Source organism: Mirounga angustirostris, unplaced genomic scaffold (assembly GCF_029215605.1).
Source record: "Mirounga angustirostris isolate CCGP_5_RB_7025 unplaced genomic scaffold, mMirAng1.0.hap1 SCAF_14, whole genome shotgun sequence".
Classification (NCBI taxonomy): domain Eukaryota; kingdom Metazoa; phylum Chordata; class Mammalia; order Carnivora; family Phocidae; genus Mirounga; species Mirounga angustirostris.
The window spans coordinates 77,210,242-77,234,174 of NW_026991722.1; the positions used below are offsets into that span (position 1 = coordinate 77,210,242).

General features: G+C 54.0%; 1 protein-coding gene across 2 annotated transcripts; it reads left to right on the top strand.

Moving 5' to 3' along the window:
* The first annotated feature begins 819 nt into the window (after positions 1-819).
* On the top strand, positions 820-23,570 carry PLBD2 (phospholipase B domain containing 2). Of its 2 annotated transcripts, XM_045887586.3 has the most exons (12): positions 821-1,175; positions 7,727-7,820; positions 10,787-10,945; positions 12,857-12,957; positions 13,178-13,392; positions 17,559-17,656; positions 19,750-19,910; positions 20,498-20,593; positions 20,861-20,932; positions 21,577-21,729; positions 22,292-22,454; positions 22,621-23,570. In XM_045887586.3, exons 1-12 carry the CDS (start codon positions 886-888, stop codon positions 22,786-22,788), a joined length of 1,770 nt encoding a protein of 589 aa, XP_045743542.1. In that variant the 5' UTR covers positions 821-885; the 3' UTR covers positions 22,789-23,570. The 2 variants fall into 2 exon arrangements, with proteins under 2 accessions (XP_064434494.1, XP_045743542.1); XM_064578424.1 differs by lacking the exon at positions 20,861-20,932 and having other exon boundaries at positions 820-1,175.
* The last annotated feature ends 363 nt before the right edge of the window (positions 23,571-23,933 follow it).

Sequence of the window (23,933 nt, forward strand, 5' to 3'; positions counted from 1 at the left end):
TGTTTTCACATTTACCTCCCTCAAATTTAAAGAGTTCTTCATATACTAATGATATTAGCCTTTTAACTATGATATATGTTGTTGTTGCTGTTCAAAGATTTTATTTTATGTATTTGACAGAGAGAGAGAACACGAGAGAGGGAACACAAGCAGGGGGACCGGGAGAGGGAGAACCAGGCTTCCCGCTGAGCAGGGAGCCCGATGCAGGGCTCGATCCCAGGACCCTGGGATCATGACCTGAGCCGAAGGCAGACACTTAAGGACTGAGCCACCCAGGCGCCCCTATGATATACATTGTAAATATTTTCTCCTGGTTTGTTAGTTATCTTTTGACTTTGCTTATGGTATTTTCCACATGCAAAAGTTACAGAAGATTTTATATAGTCAACTGTATTAATCTTTTACTACATCTGAATTTTAAGTCATAGTTAGAAGGCCTTTTTCCACACACAAGTTATGGAGGAATTCATCCATATTTTCTTCTATAATTGCAGTTTTAATTTTTACATTTAGATGCTCAGCATTCAGGAGTTTCTATTTGTGTATGGTGTGAGGAGTGGATCCTGGAGCAATTAAGTAAATATAGCAAAATATTGGCAATTGATGGCAGGCACATGGGTAATTACCACGGTTGCAACTTTTCTCAAGGCCTGACAATTTAAAAAAATAAACAGCTCTGGGTAAAGTGTGTTAAGCGGAGTTTCTGCAGGTGGACGGAGGCGCGGGGGGAGGCGCCTTTAAGATGGGCCCCGCCCACCCCGGAAGGGCTCGCCCAAGCCCCGCCCCCCGCCGCGCGTCGCCTTCGCCCCGGTCCGCGCCGGCCCCGCCCTCCGCAGCCGAGTACAGTCACGTGAGCCGCGCTGCGGCGCTCCGCTCCGCGCCGTCATGGTGGCCCCGATGTACGGTTCACCGGGCGGCCGCCTGGCCCGGGCGCTGACGCGGGCGCTGGCGCTGGCCCTGGTGCTGGCCCTGCTGGTCGGGCTGTTTCTGAGCGGCTTGACGGGCGCAATCCCGATCTCGGGACGCCAGTGGGGGCCCAACGGGCCGGTCCCTCCCGAGTCCCGCAGCCGCTCGGTGCTCCTGGACGCCGAAACCGGCCAGCTCCGCCTCGTGGATGGCCGCCACCCGGATGCCGTGGCCTGGGCCAACCTCACTAACACCATCCGCGAGACCGGGTAAGGGTTGGCCCAACCCCGCGCGGGACCGGCCGGGGGAGGGGCTCGCACGGGCTCCGGGCCTCAGCGCCCCCGGCTCCCTGCGGGTCAGTTTCCCCTCCTCTGAGGCTGTAGCAGGTCCCTGGTTGGGTGGGGGCTAATGCAGCATCCCTCAGCTCATGGGGACCAGTCCCTCGCCTTCAGTAAAGGGTGACAGTACCTCTGTTACACTTAGAGACCAGATCCCTACCACCCAGACCCCAGTGCCTCCATCTGGATTAGGTCTGCGGAGCACCCCGTCCCCCCATCCCCACCGCCCTTGGGCCAGAAGGCTGGTGATAACTCTTCAAGAGAGAAACCCTCACTTCCTTGAGTGTGGCTTACCCCACGAGTGCCACGCTCCTGCCTCTGTTCCAGAACTAGGGCAGCCCGACTGAGCCTGGATTCTAGGCCAATGGGAAAACCCAGGATCCCTAAATTCATGTAGATCCAGATAGTATTTTTGCTTGGGCTCTGCTCCTCCTTTCTCTCCTCCTTCTTGGTCCAGGGGAAAGTTGCTTAGCCAGATAGTTGGTATGGAGCCAAGTGCTCCATCCTTGGTAGTCATGATCAGCTGCTGTTCTGACTCCCCTGCCTGTCTGGGCTCCCATTTCGTTATCTGTGGCTCAGATTTTGAGGATGTGCTCTGGCTGGGAGATTGGGTGGTACCCTTCTCAGGCCCTGTACCAGGGCTTCTGCCCATGCATTCATTCATTCATTCACTCACCTGATGTACTTGGCCTTGGGGACATAGAGCTGAGCAAGGTGGGTCTCCATTTAGAGGGGGAGACAGCACCAGAAGGGTAACCTGAGTCAGTGGGAGTGGGGAAAATCTGCCTTAAAGCCTTGTCAGCAGGGCTCAGGCCCTGGATTAAGGCTATGCTGGGGATCTTAGTGAACCCTAAGGCCCCCTCCCCGTTCCACCCTCCCACTGCTCCCATCCATTTTGCTGGCATGCATTAATTCCTGCAGGTGTTGGGGAGATATAGGACACTGAGGACACTCCCATCTTGATGCTTTGTGGTACTTGGGAGGGTATCAGATAGACAGAGGGGAGATTGTGAGGAGGGGATTTGCTGCAGACACAGGAGCTGGGTGGGGCTGATCTGGGAAGGCTCCCAGGGAGAGGAGGCCACAGGGTGGGCTAGTTATTGTCTATGGAGGGAACTAGAGCTCTGTGGCTCTGGAATCTGGTGACCCATTCTCTGCTGACTCACACGTGTTTTTGGCCCTGCTTAGCAAAGCCAAGAGGGCATGACAAATCTCTGCCTCCATGTTAGCTAGGAAGGAGGCACAGAGGTGAGGCCCAGCATGGGAAGGGGGCCTTGTCCCCAGGAGGCCCCTACTGGGCTGTGTTGCTCTGAATTATGGAAAACAGAAATGGAGAGAGGACTTCCTTGATTGTGGTGGATGGAAAGCTCTTTGTGGCCCAGCTCCTTCGCTGTGTGACCTTGGGCAAATCACTTCGCCTCTCTGAACCCGTTTCCTCTACTAAAGGTGAGGCTTGAAGGGAAATTCAGTGGGATCACAGAAAGCAACTCTGTTTGTTTACTGAAGGAAGAAATGAGTGAAAGAGAAAGGAGCAGGTGTTCTCTGCCCCCATTTTACAGTTAGGGAAACAGGCCTGAGGCAAGAGCCCAGGTCTCGTCCACACTTCTTGCTCTCATGTCCCCTTTCCAGCATCCTTTCTGTCCAGTTGGCCTATTTAGCACTGGGGGCTGGGCTGTCGGGAGAACTGTATCAGAAGCCCCTATTTTGGGGTTCCTGGGTGGCTCAGTGGGTTAAGTGTCTGCCTTCAGCTCAGGTCATGATCCCAGGGTCCTGGGATCGAGTCCCTCATCGAGCTTCCTGCTCAGTGGGGAGCCTGCTTCTCCCTCTTTCCCTCCCCTCTGCTTGTGCTCTCTCTCTCTCCCAAATAAATAAATAAAAATTTTTTTTAAAGATTTTATTTATTTATTTGGCAGAGAGAGACACAGTGAGAGAGGGAACACAAGCAGGGGGAGTGGGAGAGGGAGAAGCAGGCTCCCCGCGGAGCAGGGAGCCTGATGTGGGACTCGATCCCAGGACCCTGGGATCATGACCTGAGCCGAAGGCAGTCGCTTAACCGACTGAGCCACCCAGGCGCCCAAATAAATAAAATATTAAAAAAAAAAAAGAAGCCCAGATATTGGAAACAGGGAAACTGAGGCCCTTAAGATCGACCTCTTAGAACTCAGGGATAAGATGAAAGAAAGACATCTGAGGTTTCCTGGCCCCCGATCAGCAGAACCTCTGAACTGTGGGTGCCTGTCTCGTTTTTCAAAGGATGGAGGCCAGGAATTTGACTCTTCTGTTTACGTGAGTTGGGATCTCTCTTCCTTCTGTCCCTCAGAATTCGCCACAGGGGATCCTGGGATTGTCAGGATAAATTCCGTGTCCTCTTCCCCCCCGTAGTCTATCCTCTTTCAGTTGTGCTGTATCTGACCTGGGACTGATACTCCCCATGAAGCCTGAAACATTTAGGATTCAGTGCTTGGGCATCAGAGGTGCCCCAGGAGGCCAAGCCTGCGCCAGTTTGATTCCAGCCTTGGTGTTGGGGAGGCTGCACCCCTCCAGCCCTACCTTTTCCTCCACCCCTGACTCTGCAACCAGCTGCCCAACCCAAATCACGAGTCACTGCGGAGTTGGGAAAGGAAGTGAGTACCAATAAGAGGGAATTACCCTGTTAAGAAGCAGGGAACCCACTCAAATCCACCAACTAATGAGTAGAAACCCAGTAAAGTGGGTAAATACCATCCAGCTGTTCTTGGAAGTCAGAAAAGGTGAACATATCCCATCAAGAGTGAGGAAGGAATTGTAGGCAAGATAAGGTAGGTGAAGGTGTCCATGGTACACTGTGTCCAGGTCAGGGCGTGGTGACCGGGGGAGGTTTGTGACCCCCCCCTGCTCATCACAGAGCAGTGGTCTGGTTTTTCTCAAACGTGGCCTCTTTAGACCCTGGAGTCGTCAGGCATTAGGCACCCGTGACATAAAATCACAGTGTGGCCCATAGACGCTCCAGATTAAAAAAAAAGAAAGAAAAAGAAGATTGGAGAAACAGATCAGTACTGCCAACTTTTTATTTTTGTCAAGTGAGTGCATTAAAACCAAAACAGAACAGCATTTATTGATCTCTGTCAATTTTATCTCATAAAAGATCAGCTATTTTAGAACCAAGTAAGCAGGAAGGACGTGTTCTTTAACAGAGAGCAGTCTAATGGGTACATTTAACTTTAGAAACGCTTGTCAGTGGTTTCCTTTTGACCAGGGATGGGGATAGAGTTTTGCAAAGTTGTCAGTCGGCACAGCAGTGAGGGAATCTGGAGGCCGTTTGCCCAAGTTCAAGCCTCCCCCATTTTACAGATGGGGAAGTCGAGGCTGGAAGGGCCAGGAAGTGAAGTATGGAGCAGAGTTTACTATCAGAGCGATCTAGGCTCGTATTTTCGCCTGCCTCATCTCTGTGGCAAGGGTGGTGAGAACCCTTTAGGATGGGGGGAAGGGGGGGTGAAGGGGTGAGGAATCATTTGATTAGGCTTAGGGCCTGAGGCAACAGAGGGATCCTCAGAGATCAGCCTCAGGGGCTCCGGCACTGAAGTCTGGTGGCTTGGAACAAAACCCGTTAAATGGGAACGTCCCCTGCCCAAAGTGTTCTGGAAAGATAGGTGGAAACCCATCTCTCTGGGTTTTTCTGAGGACTCAGGCAAAGTGAATAAAACCCATCTAAATGGAATCACCCCAGTTGCCCTTTGGAACAAGGCAGCGCACAAGGAGATGGGGGAGGGTGGTGATTGTTAGACAATTAACTTTTTGCGGTAAAAAAAAATCCCAGCAGTTTAGAAAAGTTAGGATGTGTGAGGCAAGTCCCCACATATATAACCACTGTTAGCTCTTTCTTCCACAACTTTCTATGCAAAAATAGGCCTAAGCGTGCATGTGTATGTTTAAGTGTAGGTATGCGTGCGTGCATGCGTGAGTAAAATGCTTTCACACACAGGGTTATCCTGAGTCTACCATTTATCCTTCTCTGATCTTTTTTTTATGTTGTCTCTGAATCTCGTCAGCACATGGCAGCCCTTTCTCATCGTAGCAGTTGCCCTGTTATGTCATTACCTGCTTACATGCCCCCCGCCCCCAGCCACCCATCACCCCCGCATTAGCCTTGGGAAGGCCAAGCCTGAATGTCCTTCACTTTTGTGCACCCTCGGTGTCTGGCACCCGGTAGGCTCAAAATGGCTTGCTTGCTGCAGGTATCAGGTGAGCGAGTTTTGATCGTCTTTTCCTCTCCAGAGTTCTCTCTAGGCCACAGCTGTTCTTGCCCTGGAGCTCTTGGATGGCGTGTTGGCCACCTCCCCGTGAGACCGTTCTGGTGGAGCCTGGCTCTGCCTTGTTTCGGAGCCTCTTCCTGGTCTCATTAGCATCTTCCTGGTGCCCCTCATTTTCTTCGTGGAAATTGCCTTAACAAATGTTTGTCCCCGAGTTACAGAAGCCACCTGGGTGAATAGTTTTGTGTCCTAGGAGCAAGAATGAAATCCAGAACCATAAAGGAAAAGATGGATAGATTTGGCTGCGCAAAAAACCCCAAAAACCTCTATATGGCAAAAGCAAAAGCAAAAAATCAATTAAAATACAAACATATTTTCAATATTAGTGACAAGCAGAGGGCTAATGTGTACATAGAGAACTTCACAAATCAATAAGGAAAGAAACTCAAGGGAGAAAAGTGAGTAAAGCCCTTGAACCAGAGAACTATAGGTGACTAGTAAAAATTTAAAAACAAGTATGGGGTGCCTGGGTGGCTCAGTCGGGTAAGCGTCCGACTCTTGATCTCAGCTCAGGTCTTAATCTCAGGGTCATGAGTTCAAGCCCCGTGCTGGGTGTGGAACCTACTTTAAAAATAAATAAATACGTTAATTAATTAAATTAAAAAATTAAAACAAGGATAATTGAACTAATTAAAGGATTATCATCAAAACAACATGATTGCGTTTTTCAACCAATTTCAATTTCAATTAACCAACCAATTTCAATTAATTAAATTAAAAAATTAAAACAAGGATAATTGAACTAATTAAAGGATTATCATCAAAACAACATGATTGAGTTTTTCAACCACTGCCTTGGCAAAGATGAGAAAGATTGCTAGGAATCCTTTCAGGCAAGGAGTGGACAGACAGGAGTGGGTATGTTTTGGCGAGGTGGTCTACAGCCAAGCGTGGTTGCAGGTTGGTGGCGCTGGCCTCACCTGGCCACTAGTTAGAAATATAGGGTCTCGGGCCCCTGCCCCGACTCCTGATCAGAATCTACTCCCGAACCAGGTCTTTGAGTGACATGGATGCACGTCAGAGTTTGGGAAGTGCTGCTTCCCGGAAGGAATGGGAGCCAGTCTGCTTGGACCTGAATCCCGGCTCGGCCCTTTACCAGCTCTGTAACCTTCGGCAAGCGTATCAGCTAGTGTTGGGCAACGGTGCTGTGTAACGAACTAGCCGCCAAACCCACTGGCTTCAAAGATAACCCAGGGTTATTTTCGGTGGGTCCAAGGGGCAGCCAGGGCAGCTCTGCTTCATACTATGGGTCTGCAGAGCTGGTCTGCTCCATGTTTCTGTCATGTTCCTGAGAGCAGAGGGCTGGCTGGGCCATGTTCTCCTGCAGAGGCAGAGGAGGGCAAGCGGAAACAAAGGAGGCCTCGCAAAGGCTAATCTTACACCTGGCACACGGTCAGTTCCATCCATTGGCCAAAGCGAGTCATATGACGGAGCCCAGATCAGTGGGGCGGGGAGGGACTTGGCCATGGGTAGGAGGGATCGCAAAGCCACACGGCAGAGGGCACAGAGAGGGTGGAGGGGTAGTAGCGCAGGCTTCCACGGCAGTTACGGAACTTTGTGCCTTAATTTCCCTCCTCTTCTGTACTATGGGGAGTAGCAGTGCCTGCCTGGTAGGAGCGTGGGATTGTCACAAGGATTGAATGAGTTAGTAGACCAGAAGTGACTAGAACGTCATCTAGCACAGAGGAAGCCCTTGTTTTTTTTTTTTTTTTTTAAAGATTTTATTTATTATTTGACAGAGAATGAGAGAGAGAGAGCACATGAGAGGGGGGAGGGGCAGAGGGAGAAGCAGACTCCCCGCCGAGCAGGGAGCCCGATGCGGGGCTCGATCCGGGGACTCCAGGATCATGACCTGAGCCGAAGGCAGTCGCTCAACCGACTGAGCCACCCAGGCGCCCGAGGAAGCCCTTGTTTGACACTGGCTGGTAAGGGGTGGATTAGTACAGCTTTTGGGGGGGTGGCCGTTTGTCAAGGCTGGTTAAAATTAAAAATGCCTGTGCCCTTTGACCCAGCAGCTCCTCTTTGAGGGATTTCGCCTGACAAGTGCACAAAGACAGACAGACGGCCATTCGCACGAATGGCAGTTCCTCATTCTGTCTTTCACGGTCTAACTGGAGGTGGCCGCGTGCCCAGCCCAGGGCTGGCTTTGCATGTGCCCCCACGCTGACCGGGCCCGCTCTCCTCCCCGTCTAGGTGGGCCTTTCTGGAGCTGCAGACGAACGGCCACTACAACGACAGCCTGCAGGCCTACGCCGCGGGTGTGGCAGAGGCCGCTGTGTCTGAGGAGGTAAGGGCCAGATGGGGGACCTGGGGCTCCCGCCTCCCACCCCACCCAGCGTGCACCCCAGGAAGCTCGGAAGGGTTCTGAGGTGAGGTGCGTGCAAATTGGGCTCCCTGCTCCCACCCCCAGCCCTCCACGTAACTGGGCAGCCAGAGCTCACGTGCAGTCTTTAAAAAACTTAGGCTAGGTAGTATTTGATGTGTATGAAGGATGTATGACATTTTCTGAGTCACAGAGCAATAAAACAGACATCCAGACTAAAACGTACAGTGTTACTGATCCCTCTGAGGCCCCCTTCCCAACCCCTGCCCCCAGAGGCACCATCACCCTAAATGTGACTTTCATTCATTCATTCATTCATTCATTCATATTGAGATATCATTCACATGCCATAAAACTCACTATTTTAAAATGTACAATTCAGTGGTTTTTAGTATATTCATAGGGTTGTGCAACGATCACCACTACCCCATTCCAGAACATTCTCATCGCCCCAGAAAGCAACCCCATACCCAAAGCTCCTTTTTCTCCCTCACCCCGGCCCCTGGCAACCATTAACCTACCTTCTGTCTCCATGGGTTTGCTGATTCTTGACATTTCATGTGGGTGGGTGGTCTTCTGTGTCTGGCTTCTTTTCCTCAGCATCGTGTTTTCGAGATTCATCCCCGTTCTAGACTGTGTCAGTCCTTCACTCCTTTTTGTGGCCAAATAATACTGTCTTGGACGGACGGACCACGTTTTATTTAGCCACGCATCCGTGGACGGACACTTGAATTATTTCCACCCTCTTACTTTTGTTAAACTAGTTGTACCACACGTGTGGAATCCTCGGACAACCTCCTGTTTTGCCCGACTTGATCTGGGGCTTTAGAGAAGTGCCAGCATCAGTTTCAGAAGGCGGCTTGTCTCGGAAGCGGGTGACACTTCGTGGTGACCGCCCGTCTCCTGCAGCGTGGGGGGAGGTGTGACACCCACTTGGGAAAGTCATTTGGCAATGGTAGCGTTGAGTCCACACGTGCGCTGGGGCTGCCGAGCGCCGTATGATAGACCTTGCGGAAGGAATCAGCAACACGATGGCTCCTGGATGCTGGCTGCTGAGGGGGGAGAGCACGTGACAGATGACTGCACACAGGGGACACCCCCTTATAAAGCTCACACTCCTCGTTCTGACACCCAGCAGCCGTTTTGGACGTCCGCTTGGGACCTGGATGTCTGGGGAGCTGCTCAGACGCTGGGCCAGGCCAACGCTGCTGGGGGTGCGGTGAATGAGGCAGGATTCCGTCTTTCAGGGGGCCTGCTAGCCTGCCAGGAACACTGAGGCAAGGCCCCAGGGGCTCTCCTGTGAGGAAGCCCGGACACGTGTGCCAGGAGCCCGGCCCGTGTTCTCTCCCTCAGCCCGCACACCAGCCTCCCCGCCCCACCGAGGGAAGCGTGACTGCCCCACCGGGGCTCAGGGAGGTGAAATTACTCACCCAGGGTCACACAGCCAGTCAGCAGGGGGGCCAGCATTCAAACCCAGCTGTTTGACCAGAGTCTCTGTTTCTGAGCGTTTTGCTCTGCCGCCCGCGCCCCTGCCCTCCGCCACTGGCCTGGGAGCTTCTCGTGAGTGGTGATGGTGTCCTGTCCCCACTGTGTCCCCTGCACCCAGGCCAGAGCCTGATACAGGACAGGCACTTGGGAAATGCTTCTGGAAGTAGTGGAAAGGTGTATGGGGGAAGTGGCATCTTTTTGAGGCCTCGGGGGGCAGAGGAGAAATCGGATGTGTTTCAGGGAGATGGCTGTGGAGCAGGGGGGCGGTCCTTAAGCGATCAGTCTTGGGGTACCGGGTGCTGCCACCATCCCCTCACTGGCCTGTGTGTCTTGGGAGTATTTCCAGTGTGGCGAGGGCTGTGGCTGGAAGTTAACCCCGCAGCCTTTGGGAAATTACAAATCCACACCTTTCCAGGGTTCAAATCTTGACTCTTTGATTCAGTACCTGGAGGACCTTGAGAAGTTAGTCACCTGCCCGTGCCTCGGTGTCTTCAGCTATGAAGCGGGGATGGTGAGGATAGCAATGTCCTTGCAGAGTTGCCTTGAGCTTTGTGTGGGTGCGTTCATACAGAGTGCCATCCATGTGAGTTCCGGGCGACGGACCAGGTCCCCGTAGTGCCACAAGATAGGGGACGCCCCTGCCCCTGCTGGAAAGACAGCTGGGTGGACTCGGGATTCCAGGCCAGGCCTGGCTGATCTTGGCCGGTTCCACGCATGCTTCCACGGTCAGCTGGCAGGTCAGCGGGGGCATCTGGGTGGACTCGGGATTCCAGGCCAGGCCTGGCTGATCTTGGCCGGTTCCATGCATGCTTCCGCGGTCAGCTGGCTGGTCAGCGGGGGCAGCTGGGTGGCTTCGAACGGTCTCCTTCATGCATCTGGGGGTTGGCTGTCTGTCAGCCTGGGTGATGGGGCCGACGGGGCCGATGTGGTGTTGAACATGCCCTGTCTTATTCATGTGACATCAGGCCGGGAGGTGTGGAAGGCCTCTCGACGGCTGGTTGAACCGGCCCGGCATTCACTTGTGCACGCGCATGTCAGTTGTGAGTTCTCTGCAGTGTCCTCGGGGCTTTGGACAGGATACGGTAGGGGCGCCAGAGTCGTAGTTTGTTGACTGACCGAATACATCCATAGCTTGGGGGTCTCCAGTAACAGAGGATGCTCAGTCTGGAGCAGACTTTGAATGCTAAAGGCTCTCAAAGGAGGGAGACATCCAGAAGCTTTGGGCCCTGATGGGACAAGAGTGGGTTGGGTGGGAGGGGCCTCAGGGGGATGAGAGCCAGCGGGAGCAAAGGTGCGGAGGGGCCTCACCAGGGCACCATGGTTCTCGGAGGCCTGGACGGGGTGAGAAGTGTGAGCCCGAGTGGGGAGCCAGCGGGGTCCTCGGCGAGGAGAGCAGCCTGGTTACCCCGCCCCGACCCTCGCCCACCTTGCCTGCCCCACAGCTCATCTACATGCACTGGATGAACACGGTGGTGAATTACTGTGGCCCCTTCGAGTATGAAGTCGGTTACTGCGAGAAGCTCAAGAGCTTCCTGGAGACCAACCTGGAGTGGATGCAGGAGGAGATGGAGCTGAACAAGGGCTCTGCTTACTGGCATCAGGTGGGTGTGGCCCCCATGCTCTGTGGGAGGGGCGGCGGGCTGGGTCTGCTCTGGGGACCTGCCACTCCTGTGGCTTCTGCTGGCCAGCTGCCTGTCTCCCAGCCCTCTTCACCAGCCCTTTCCCCCTCCCTCCCTCCCTCCCTCTCTCCTTCATCCATCTACCCATCCACCCATCCATCCATCAGTCCTTCCTCTCTCCGTGGCCATCCACCCACCCATCCATCCATCCTTCCACCCTCCATATGTCTGTCCATCCATCCAGTCTTGTCTCCCTTCTTCCCTCTCCCTCTGTCCCTCGCTCCCAACTATCCATGCATTCATCTACCTACCCACCCAACCACCCATCCATTCATCCATCTGTCCATCCAGCCATTCAGTCCTCCCTCCCACCATACTGTCTTCCCTTTCCCTCCATCCTTTCCTCTCTCCCTCCTACCCACCCATCCGTCTTCCATTCATCCCCCCTCCCTCCCTGTCCACCCTTCCCTCCCACCCAACCATCGTGGGTCTAGTTTGTCAGCACACGTACCACCCACAGGTTTATCTGTCTTCCTCTCTCGTCCTCTCACCCATCTGCTACCCCCTGCCCATCTCAGGCCAGTTCTCAGTTCTCCCACCAACCACCTCCCCAACCGTTGACATACCCCCATTTTGTTGCCTGTCCATCTCCCTGCCTGCCATCTACCTGTCTGTCCACTCCCCCGCTACACTTCTTCCCATTTACTTGCCCAGCTGTCTATCTGATCGTCCACCTTGTCTGCTTCAATCCCCACCTTTCTCCCAGCCCTCGGCCATCGAAGCACCTCTCAGTGTCAGTCTGTCCATCTGTAGCTCCACCACAGCTGCTCTCTCTCCCCACCCAGGGCCGCCCCGTTCCCTGGGCATGATGCACCCTGTCTATCCCCAACTTCATCTCCTGCTGACCGCCTCGCTCTATGGTCCAGCCTCCCTGACCTCCTGGTTTCTCGAACAAGATGTGTTGCCTCTTGCCTCAGGGCTTAGGACCTGCTGCCCCTTCTGCCCAGAACACCTTCTTCTTCCCCTTACCCCTCACCTCTGTCCCGTCCCCATACTTCCCGGTGGCGCTCTAGTGAGGGACTCAGAGTCTGTCTTCAGCGAGACTCGAGCCCCACGAGGACAAGGCAGGGACCACATCTGCTTTGTCCTCCACAGTATCCCTGGCGCCTAGCCCAAGGGCCGGCACACAGTGGGTGCTTTATATGTAAAGGTTGGTGGAATATTTAGAGATGAAGGAATGGATCTGTCTTGTCCTGTCTGCCCATCCAGTCTATGCACCCAACTGGACATCTGTCCTTCTGCCCACCCTGCCATCCACCTGGCCGATTGCTTCTCTGTCCTTCCCTCCCTTCTACATAACTTAGCAGCCACACATCCATCTCTCAGTGCTGCCTGACTGTCCGTCCGTGTATCTTACCCTATTGTCCACCCGTCCATCCTTCTTGCAGATGCTAATAAAGTACCTGGTATATACCCAGCGCCGACCAAGTCTGCACGGGGGACACAGTGATGATCTCCCTAGTTAGAGAGCAGGGACAGTGACCATGGGGAGAAGTCAGCTAATGAGACATGTGCCTTCAGGCAGCAGTGCAGCCAGGAACTGAGCTCAGAATAGGGAGTCATTGACAGTGGGTCAGGGCTGGCTGGGAGGCTTTCTGGAGGAGGTGGCTTTCAGTTGGGCTCTTAAGTGGGGGTGATTTAGGTTGGCAGGGGGCGGAAACATAGTTAACTAAGTGATGGCAAGAGAGTGCTTGGCACGGAGGGCTGGGTGCTAGGAAGGGGGGGGTCAGGGCTGTCAGGATCCTGGAGGATGCACCTGGGCCCCTCCCATTGCAGGAGAAGGCGTGAGCCCCAGGGGGAGAGGCCTCACCCCATCTGTGCCCCCCCCCCCAGGTGCGGCTGACCCTCCTGCAGCTGAAAGGCCTCGAGGACAGCTATGAAGGCAGTATGACCTTTCCAACTGGGAGGTTTACCATCAAACCCTTGGGGTTCCTGTAAGTGCCACTCCTGGAGCGGACAGGGTAGGGGAGAGGGCCGTGCGCCTCATGGTCAGACAGACCTGGGTTCCCATATGGGTTCTGCTACCTCCTGGCCCAGCCCCAGACCGCTCACGTAGCCTTCCAGAGCCTCAGCTTCCTCCTCTGTGAAAGGGGTATGGAAATGCACTCCTGGCAGTCAGGCGTGGTAACTCTCCGGCCCCCCTACCCTCCTCAGCCTGTTGCAGCTCGCCGGGGACCTGGGAGACTTGGAGCCTGCCCTGAATAAGACCAAGACCAAGCACGTTATGGGCTCTGGCTCTTGCTCTGCCCTCATCAAGCTGTTGCCTGGCCAGACGGACCTCTTGATCGCCCACAACACCTGGAGCTCCTACCAGAACATGCTGCGCGTCATCAAGAAGTACTGGTTCCAGTTCCGGGAAGACCCCCAAGGTGGGTGGACGTGGGTGTATCTGTGTGTGAGCATGCATGTGGGCACACAGTGCAGGGGGTGGGGGATGCGGGAGCTGTGGGCCTTGGCCCTGTGCACACCGTCCAACTGCTCTAGGAGTCCATCTTATTGTTAACGTCTTTGTTTCCTTTTAGTTCCTTTTCACAAGGTGTATCAGTTACCTGTTGCTGTATAACAAATCATTCCAAATTTAAGACAACAGAAGCTTAAAACACGACTGTTTATTTTTGCTCAATGTGTCTGTGGGTCAGCCGGATGGTTTTGTTATGCCGGACCAGGCCTGGCTAATCTTGGCTGGGTCACTGATGCTTCTGCGGTCAGCCGGAGTGAGCTGGCTGACCGAGGATGGCCTCATCTGCGTGTCTGGGGGTGGCTCTCAGCTGGGTGTTGGCGTCACTGGGCTAGCTCAGGCTTATTCTTGTGATATCTGGGCAGGGCAGTGTGGAAGGCCTCTTGAAGGCTGATCGAAACGGGCACAACATTCTTTAGCTCAAAGCAAGTCCGGTGACCAGCTCCGATTTGAGAGGTGGGGAAACAGAGCCCAGCATTTGATGTGAGGAATCGCAGGGTCGCGCTGCAGACGGTAGGGATGCAAGCATGGGAAGAATTACAGCAGACACTCAGTACAAACACTCAGCTACACAAGGAATGCGTGAATACATGAATATGCTCTTCCTGTCAAACGTGAAAACTTTGCAACTAAGGCCCAAGTGCCCCAGCGTGGTTCCCCCATCCAGTCCCTGGCCCCAGTGTCCACCCCGGAGGTAGCCACTGCCAGATGTTTGCAGCGCCTCCTTCTTGGCGAAACTTAAAAATCGAAATGTTGCCAGGAAGTGGCGAGGGGGTGGGGAGATGTATACCCTCATCTTCTGCTAATGGGAGTGAGTACCGGTTGGTGCCGCCACTTTGAGGAAGAACCCCGCTGGTAGCCAATAAAATTCAAAATCTGTCACTCCCGTGGTCCAGCAATTCTTGGCTCAGACCTGTCTGTAGAGAAACATTTCGACTTGTGCACAGGGATGGGGCACAAGGATGTCAACTACAGTAATGGTTGGGAAACAACCTAATGCCCATTAACTTAAGTAAATTTCTGCATTGACACGTATACAGAGAAGCGTGCACATCGCACGTGTACAGCTGGAAGTTTGCATATTGCACACATCTGTGTGTAGCACCCAGACTGAGAACCAGGACATTCCCAGCCCCCCGAAGCTGCTCTCCTGGCCCTTTCCAGGCACGTATCCCCACCCCAGCACAATCTCCATCTGCCTTCTTACAGCGTGCATGAGGTGTGGCTGATGTTGCATGTCGCGTGTGTAGACACACACAGCACGTGTGCTTGCTTGGCTGTGACTTCGCTCGCTTAGCGCAGTGCCTGCAAGGTTCATCCACCTTGTTGTTTGTAGCCACAGATCTGTCGTGTTCATTGTTACAGATCCATGAACATTGTAGTATCTTTTGAAGAAAACCTACGTAAGGGGGCGCCTGGCTGGCTCAGTCCGTAGAGCATGCGACTCTTGATCTTGGGGTTGTGAGTTTGAGCCCCATGTTGGGAGTAGAGATTATTTAAACAAAGAAACAAAAGCCTATGTAAGTTATACACATGGTATAGGAAATTGGAAAATACACTAAGGTGTTCGTATACAATCAAAATCACTTAAACACCCCATAACCCATAGGAGATAATTTCTGTGAATATTTGGTTCTGTTTTTTTCTAGACTAAAATTGTACCTTCTTTTCCCACTTGTTTTAATTGATTTTTATTATGCTAGTAATACATGAATACATTCACGTACATTCTTCATCAGCAATGCAGATGAAGAAATACATCTCTTATGATACCCTCCTCCCAAATTCCAGACCCTTCCTGAGAGGATACCTGCTGCCATTTTGGTTTGGATCCATCTAGATTTTTTTTGCACTAGATGCACTTATATTGTGTATATGTGAACCTTTTTTTTTTTTTACTTAATAGACTTTATTCTTTAGAAAAGCTTTAGGTTTACAGATAAATCGAGTAGATAATACAGAGAGTTCCCGTATACCTCCCCACTCCTTTCTCCTGTTATAAACATGCTGCATTGGTGTGGAACACTTATTACAATTGATCTACCGATGTCAGTACGTTACTATCAATGGAAATCCATAGTTGACATTCAAGTTCACTTTGAATAGTATGGTTGTACGGATTTTGGTAAATGCACAGCGATGGATGTCCACCTTTACGGTACTATACGGCAGTTTCGCTGCCCTAAACAGTCTGCTTTCTGGGTTTTTTGTTTTTTTTTTTAAGTTTTTTTTTTTTTTTTTAATTCATGAGAGACAGAGTGAGAGAGAAAGGCAGAGGGAGAAGCAGGCTCCCAAGGAGCGAGGAGCCCAATGCGGGACTCGATCCCAGGACCCTGAGATCATGACCTGAGCCGAAGGCAGACGCTTAACCATCTGAGCCACCCAGGCGCCCCTTTCTGGGTTTTTTTTTAAACAAATAAGACCATAACATATGGATTATTTGCATCTTGCTCCCTTTGCTCAACAGCTAGCCTTGGAGAATTTTGGGTATTGCCACGTTCAGTCCACCTTTTAACAGCTGATGTGAAATTAACTAGTTCTCAATTGAGGATTTGGGCCATGTCCAGGTCTTTGGTGTTTCATTCGGTGCTGTGGCAAGACAAGTGGGCCCCCAAGTGGAAATGCTAGATTAAAAGATGGACATAAGTGGGGGCCCCTGGGGGGCTCAGTCGGTTAAGCGTCCGACTCTTGATTTTGGCTCGTTGTGATCTCAGGGTTATAAAATGGAGCCCCTTGTCAGGCTCTGTGCTGAGCACAGCGTCTGCTTGCCCTCTCCCTCTGCTTCTCCCCCTACTCGCTCGCTCTCTCAAACAAATAAGTAAATAAAATCGTAAAAAAAAAACAACTGGGTGTAATTAGCGGTGCCTGGGTGGCTCAGTTGGTTAAGTGTCCCAACTCTTGATTTGAGCCCAGGTCTTGATCTTGGGGTTGTGTGTTGAAGGCCAGCGTTGGGCTGGCTCCTCGCTGGGTGTGGAGCCTACTTTAAAAAAAAATAAAAGAGATGGGCATAATTAAACATTTTAGTCTCTGGATACATACAGCCAAATTGCCTCCCAAAGTGGCTGGTCCGGTTTACACTTGTTCACGAGTCTGTGACCGTGTCAGCTCACCTTGACAGCACTGGGTGTTATGTTCATTTCAATTTTTTGCCATTCCGATGGGTGATACATGACATCCTGGGCTGAGCCTCCCCCCCGCCCCTTTGTATTAACTTTACTAATGGCTAGCTTAAACACACCTTTAGGATGTACATATTGCGGGGTCTGGACAAACCCGCACAGTCATGTGACCGCCACTCAGTAAAGATGGAGAACATTTCCGTCCCCCCAGGCAGTCCCCTGTGCCCCTTTGTAGTTATTCTTCAGGCAACCACTCTTCTAGTTTCCTTCCCGTTAGGTTAGTTATGCCTGTTCTATTTTTTTTTTTTTTTTAAAGATTTTATTTATTTATTTGACAGAGAGAGACACAGCGAGAGAGGGAACACAAGCAGGGGGAGCGGGAGAAGGAGAAGCAGGCTCACCGCTGAGCAGGGAGCCCGATGTGGGGCTCGATCCCAGGACCCGGGGATCATGACCTGAGCCGAAGGCAGACGCTTAACAACTGAGCCACACAGGCGCCCCTAGTTATGCCTGTTCTAGAAGAAAATATAAACCTGCACTAATTTTTAAAAATTTCTGGTAGTAAAAAAAAAAAAAAGATTCTGGTTGTTTATTTATGTTTTGGTTTACTTATTTTATTGAGGTGAAATTCATATAGGGTAAAGTGAACCATTTTAAAGCAAACAATTCAGTGGCATTTAGAACATCCACACTGTTGTGTATCCACCACCTGCATCTAGTTCCCAAATACCTTCATCACCCCAGAAGGAAACTCCAGGAAGCAGTCACTCCCCAGTCCCCTTTCCCATCAGCCGCTCATGGCCTGGTTTACTAAAATATCAGAATGGTTGGAGGCTCCCCCTGAGGCTTGCTGCTCCCTACCTCGAGGCTCTGGCTCTTGGGTTGGGGTGCTGGGGTCCCCAGGTGGGCTGGTCTGACCTGTACCCCCGCCCCCTCCGGGCTCACTCTGCCCCCGCAGAAAACTCTCCCCTGGCTCCTGGCAACAAGCTGGTCTTCTCGTCCTACCCTGGCGCACTCTTCTCCTGTGACGACTTCTACATCATCGGCAGCGGGCTGGTGAGTGTCCCTCCCGTGTGGCCTTTCTTCCCCCAGGCTGTAGGTCACCTGGTAGCTCTGGGAAGGTGGGTGGACGCAGCCCCCATCACCATTCCGCGCTGGGGGCTTTTCTGCTGTGGTACTTGGACCACTGGGGAGGGGCGGATGGCTTCTTACAATCGGATTCCCAGTCCCCGCTGGGGCCCGCCAAATCCTGCGGCCTTCCCGGACTCTCCATTCCACGAGCCAGCTCCTCAGCAGTCGCTGCTCTTGGGGCCGTTTTGCAGTATCTTTGACCTTGACCTTAGTGACCCCTGTTTTGTTTGGCTGTGTTTAGCATAAGCCATCCCTCCCTCCATCATGACCTTGCTGTTTCTCATCCTGCCTCCCCTCCTGCCGTCCTCAAACTCCCTCTAACCCGGCCAGGTTTTCTGAATAAGTTGTTTACAGTGTGTTGTTTTTATTGGATTTCCTGGCTGAGGCCCAGGCTCGTTTAGAAATCTGTTCCTGGCACCCCTCGCTGGGGCATTGAGCCCTGAGATTGCAACATGCAGAGAAGAAAACATTGCTCTAAAAAATATGCTCCAAGCAGAAGATGCTAGTTTCCCTGCGGGAGCGGCGACAAGGGTCTCTTTCCTGCTCTGCTACCTTCTGAGAGAAGTGGGGGGCTTAGTTCCCTGAAATGGGGAAAGAGGCGGGTGAGGGCCAGGTTGTAGGTGAGGGGACCCCCTTGCTGCAGTCCGGCGGGGGCAAGGAGGGGACAGTCTGGGGAAGGACAGCTGAGGAGGTCTCATCCAGTTACCTGGGAGGGATCCCGGCAGGAATGTACCTTCCATCGGGGTCTCTGACTGTTATGCCACAGAGCCCTTTGGCAGTCTGGGGGGCTGTGAACCCCATCTCAGAGTAACGTTTTCAAATGCATAAACCAAAATATATGGGATCATAAGGGAATTCAGTGATATTAAAATGTGTTTAGCGAAATATTACGTAAATAACCTTTTAATATTATATATGCGCTGCTTTGTGAACTTACTAAATAACGAGCTCTGGGAGCGGGTGTGCTAACTACCATAACTTCGAAGGAACGGGGAGCATAAATGATGTTTTGAGATGGGTGCAACCCTGTCATATGGTGGGAACACATCTGATTTCTGTTGGTGACAGGTCTCAGGTACCACTCATGTCACAGTGGCGGGTCACCCTGCTCACAATGCCAGGAGGTGCTGAGTTCCAGTTTGGTGGCGGTGGGAAGGAAGAGGTGGTGTTTTCCCTTCCAAGTCTGCAGACTCCCTGAGTACTGCCCCAGGTTCAGAACTCCCCCCGGCCCGAGAGGGCAGACTGCCTCCCAGGGCTTTCTGGGCCACGCTGATCTGAACCCTGGCAGTGACTCTGGATGCCAAGAGCAGCTGGTTGAGTAACAAGGAAGGTACAGGCTGGAAGGAGTGGAAGGAGGTGTCCCCAAGAGGCTTGCTTTCCAGATTCTTCTTTTAAACATCACATTTATGGCTCTTGCTATCTTTTAGCTGGTTTTTGGACTTCATAAAAGGAGGAAGCATGCTAATAATCCTGGTGTAGAGGAACGAGCATTGATTTAAGAGCTGGAAGTTTGCTGATGGAACAGTGGCCCATCCACTGACCAGCCATGACCTTTGGCACGTCTCTTAGCTTCTTCAGGCCTCAGTTTACCTTTCAGTAAAAAGGGGCATTAGTAGCCATGCTGTGTTTTTCCCAGGAGGGCTGGAAGAATTCAGTGAGACTGTGGTAGTCTACCAGGCTAACAGCCTCGAGCCGCCCGACTTTCCCCACAAAACTGCAAGGAAGGGGTAGAAAGAGGATGCTGTCTCTCCGGGGAAAGAGTTGACTGACTTGGTTGGGGGATGGGGTCCATAGGAGCAGCACCTTGGGCTCTCCCAGGGGCTGTTCCCCAGGGCAAAGCTGGATGCATGATCGTGAATCCCCCTCGGCGCTCAGCCAGGGAACCAGTGAGGAATGTGCACCCAAAGCAGCACATGAGGTTTTAAAAAAACTGTTACCAGTGTACGGACCGTGACTGATGCAGCACTGCCACTTGGTGGCAGCATGCCTTGGTCCTGAGTCAGGGGGCCCTCCCACAGGTGACACTGGAGACCACCATCGGCAACAGGAACCCGGCCCTCTGGAAGTACGTGCAGCCCAAGGACTGTGTACTGGAGTGGTTGCGTAATGTGGTGGCCAATCGCTTGGCCTTGGACGGGGACGCCTGGGCAGACACCTTCAAGAGGTTCAACAGTGGCACGTGAGTGGGCTCTTGGCACTGCGGCCTCCTCACCCAAGAGATGGGCCAACCTCCCCCCTCAACAGTCAGAGCCCAGGGGACCTGACGTGGCACCAGGGCCACATGCCCCACACCCTCTGCAGAGCCCTCTCACGGTCCCTGCTGGAGTTGGAAGGTGTCTACTTAGGGAAACTGGGTCTTTGCCTCTCTCCTGAAGGCTCTCCCATCCAGGGAAAGGCCCCCAGAGGGAGGCCAGGAAGAGAACTTGGGATTTGAGGGCTCTGGAGACGGGGAGGGCCGTCTGAGCAAGTGGGCATGGGTGGGTGAGGGCCCTGGGAGCCAGAGACACTGGAGCTGGATAGTGCAGGGTCTTAGAATGTCAGGCTAAAGAATTAGACCTTTATTCCAATAAGCACTAGGGAGCTATAGACTTCTCTGGAGCAGACAGAGGACCTGGTCAAGCTGCAGTGTCAGGGTGACAGTCAGATGGCAGGACATCCCCCATGCCACCCCTTCCCCTTGATTCCTGGCGGTGCAGGGCACTGGGGCATGGGGGAGGCTGGGGCAGTGGCCCCAAGGTATGTTCAGTCCTTCCTTGGGCATGGCAGGTACAACAACCAGTGGATGATCGTGGACTACAAGGCATTCATCCCTGGCGGGCCCAGCCCCAGGAACAGGGTGCTCACCATCCTGGAGCAGATCCCGTGAGTACCCTGGGAAGGAAAGCAGGGGGTTCCAGGCAGAGGGAACTGCCTAGGAAAAAGTCTGGAGGCATGCTGCAATGTGCGTGGGAAGGCGAACATCTGAGGAAGGCCAGGTGGGAGGGGGAGGCAGCCTCTGAATGGGGTGAAGGATCCAGGACCTGATCTACTTCTGGGTACTGGGGAGCCATCAGGGGTTCTTGAGCAGGGCAGTGCCCACAGGTACCCTCTTTCTCACCAGTCTTGCCCCATTCCTCTTCTTGGTCCCAGGGGCATGGTAGTGGTGGCCGATAAGACCTCAGAACTCTACCAGAAGACCTACTGGGCCAGCTACAACATACCGTATGTCCCCACCCCTGCCCCATACCTGCCTCACCCCTACTCAGTTTTCTGTGCTGCTCAGGGGTCCTTCCCTGCATGAGCTTTTCAACCCGCAGAGCAAAGAAGCCACCCTGGCCTTTCTTTGGCCAGGAAAGCCCTGCCAGTTTGGGGGCACAGTGGTGGGGCTTAGGTCTGCGGCCCACAGCGGGGGTGGGGGGGTGTGGGGTGGCCAGGCTCAGGTGCCGACCCCTGCCGAGGCTCCCTCACTGCGTCTGCTGTAACCGGCCGGCACAGCCATCACCTCTGGACACTCACTGTGCCCTGCCAAGTGAGAGATTCGGTCCTTACAACCACCGCACGGTAGCCATGGCCGCTGTTCCCATTTCACAGATGAGGAAACTGAGGCCTCCAGCGAATGCCTAACTTTCCCCAGGTGCGTTCCCCAGCTGTTCAGTGGTGAAGTCAGCATCTGAACCCATGTCTCTTGGCCCGCAGAGCCTAAGCTTGGTCACCCCGGCAAGCCACCCCCCGGCATAAACAGAAGACATGACTCGCTGTCCTGTCGTGGTTGTCAGTGATAATGTTCTGGTGTGACTGCCCCTCCGCCTCCCCGGCCGCAGCGAGCGTGGGCAGGGGTGGTGAGTGACTTTCCTTATCCCCCGCAGGTACTTTGAGAGTGTGTTCAATGCCAGTGGGCTGCAGGCCCTGGTGGCCCAGTACGGAGACTGGTTCTCCTATAATGGGAGCCCCCGGGCCCAAATCTTCCGGCGGAACCAGTCGCTGGTGCATGACCTGGACTCCATGCTCCGGCTCATGAGGTGCGTGGGGGAGAGTGAGCCCCGAGTCCTGTAGAGCTTTGCGTGCACGTCCCTGGCCCCTGTGTCAACCTTGCCATGAGCCCGGGGGGTCATAGGGTGGCGGCCAGCCATAACTACACGTTACAGGTGAGGGTGCTGACCCGCCGCTGAGTGCCCCCCCCCCGGTGCTGGGCACTGTGCTCGGTACCGGAGGAATGGCACAAAGCGGGGAGCCCCCTGGCTGTGGGAGATGCGAAATCCGTCAAGCACTCACACTGATGTGGGTGCCGGGGCGAGGACGGACTGAGCCCCCAGAACTGCTATGAAGGGGCACGATGGGCTATCTAGCCTGGATCGGGGTGGGGGGCCCGGAGGGGCCCTGGAGGAGGGCTGCCTGAGCGGATGTGAGGATGGGCATGGAATGACGAGGTGAAGGGTGAAGGAAGCCCCCGGCCGGGGGTGGGGGGGTGGGGGGGTGCAGCTGGGCACGGGAACGCAGGTGGCTTGTTTCGGAGCTGCCACCACCGGGAGCTCGGACTCCCCTTCCCAGCACGCCCGATGCCCCCTCCTTTCCCATGTCCAGGTACAATGACTTCCTGCACGACCCCCTGTCGCTTTGCAAAGCCTGCAACCCCCAGGCCAACGCAGAGAACGCCATCTCGGCCCGCTCTGACCTGAACCCAGCCAACGGCTCCTACCCTTTCCAGGCCCTGCACCAGCGCTCCCACGGGGGCATAGATGTAAAGGTGCTGCCCTGCCCGGGGCCTGGGGGGAGGGGTTGGGCTTGGACGCCGCCATCGCTGGTGGGGGTGGAGGGGAGGGCGATGAAGGCTGGGGTCAGGGCCCTCTGGATTGGGGCAGCTCTAAGCCCAGCCCGAGCTGGTGCTCAGTGACCTCTGCCCTGGCCCCCAGGTGACCAGCATGGCACTGGCCAGGGCCTTTCACATCATCGCCGTCAGTGGCCCTACGTGGGACCAGCTGCCTCCGTTCCAGTGGAGCTCCTCGCCCTTCAGCGGCCTGCTGCACATGGGCCAGCCTGACCTCTGGAAGTTCTCGCCCATTGAGGTCTGGTGGGACTGAGTCTCCTTCTCTGCCCTGCTGACCCCCAGCGGGGCCACCCTCCGGCCGCCGCCCTGACCTCCTGCCCACCCCCTCCGTGGGCTTCGTCCCCTGCTGTGCCCGGATCAGGGACCTGGGTCTGCCAGGTTCACTCTTGTCTGGGTCGTCTCTTGGGTGGGATGCGGGGCCCGATGGGGCCCAGAACTGACTCGTTCGCTCCCCTTAAGTGAGGGAGTGCCTCCCCTGTCCCCTGCCTCTTTGCATCTCTCTCTCTCTCCTCTCTCTCTACTCTGTCTGCTTCTCTCTTTCTCCTATGCTGGGGTCCTGTCCTCACATGTTGCCCCCTCTTGAGGGCTTGGGAGGGGTCCTCGGATGGGGTTTCGGGCCGCTGGTAGAGCAGGAGGGGACCGTTCCAGTTCCTGCCTCTCAATGTCATTCCTGCTGGTGGCTCTGGGACTTGTGGGGTTTTGGCCCCGGGACCTGGGCATTGCCTTTGGTTGGCATCGGGCCTTCTGTCTCCCAGCCCCAGCCGCTCTGCTCCCTCAGGAAGCAGCCCCCTTGTTTCCCCTTCTGGACAGCTTCCCTGAGGACAGAAACTTGAAAACAAACAAAAACCAAAGTTTCTGGTGACTTGTGGCTGGAGGGGCCTTCAGGGGCGGACAAGAGTGTCAGCCTCTCTGCTGCAGCCTCATGCCCCCTGCCCCCACTTTGGTCCCCCGCCCCTGGCCTCAGGACAGTGCCCACAGCTCCCCTGCTGTAAGAACCAAATTGCAGGCTGTGCTGCCATTAAAGGAGAGGCCGTGGCCCCTGTGCTGTGTTTTTTGGGATAGTGGGGAAGGCTGGGCTGGTGCCCTTTCTCCTCTTTGGTTTGGGTTCTACACCATCCACCCATGCATTCTCCTGTCCATTCTTCTGTCTACTCATCTGTCATTTATTCATCTGCTAACCCACCTACCCATTGTCCATCTGCACAGTCTTCCATCCATCCATCTACTCATCTGTCCATCCATCCACCCACACACCCAACCACCCATCCATTCACCTATCCCATCCATCCATCCACCCATCCATCCATCCATCCATCCACCCATCCAGCCAGCCATCCAGCCAGCCACCCTCATCCATTCACCCATCCATCTATCCACCCATTTATCCATCTCTCTACC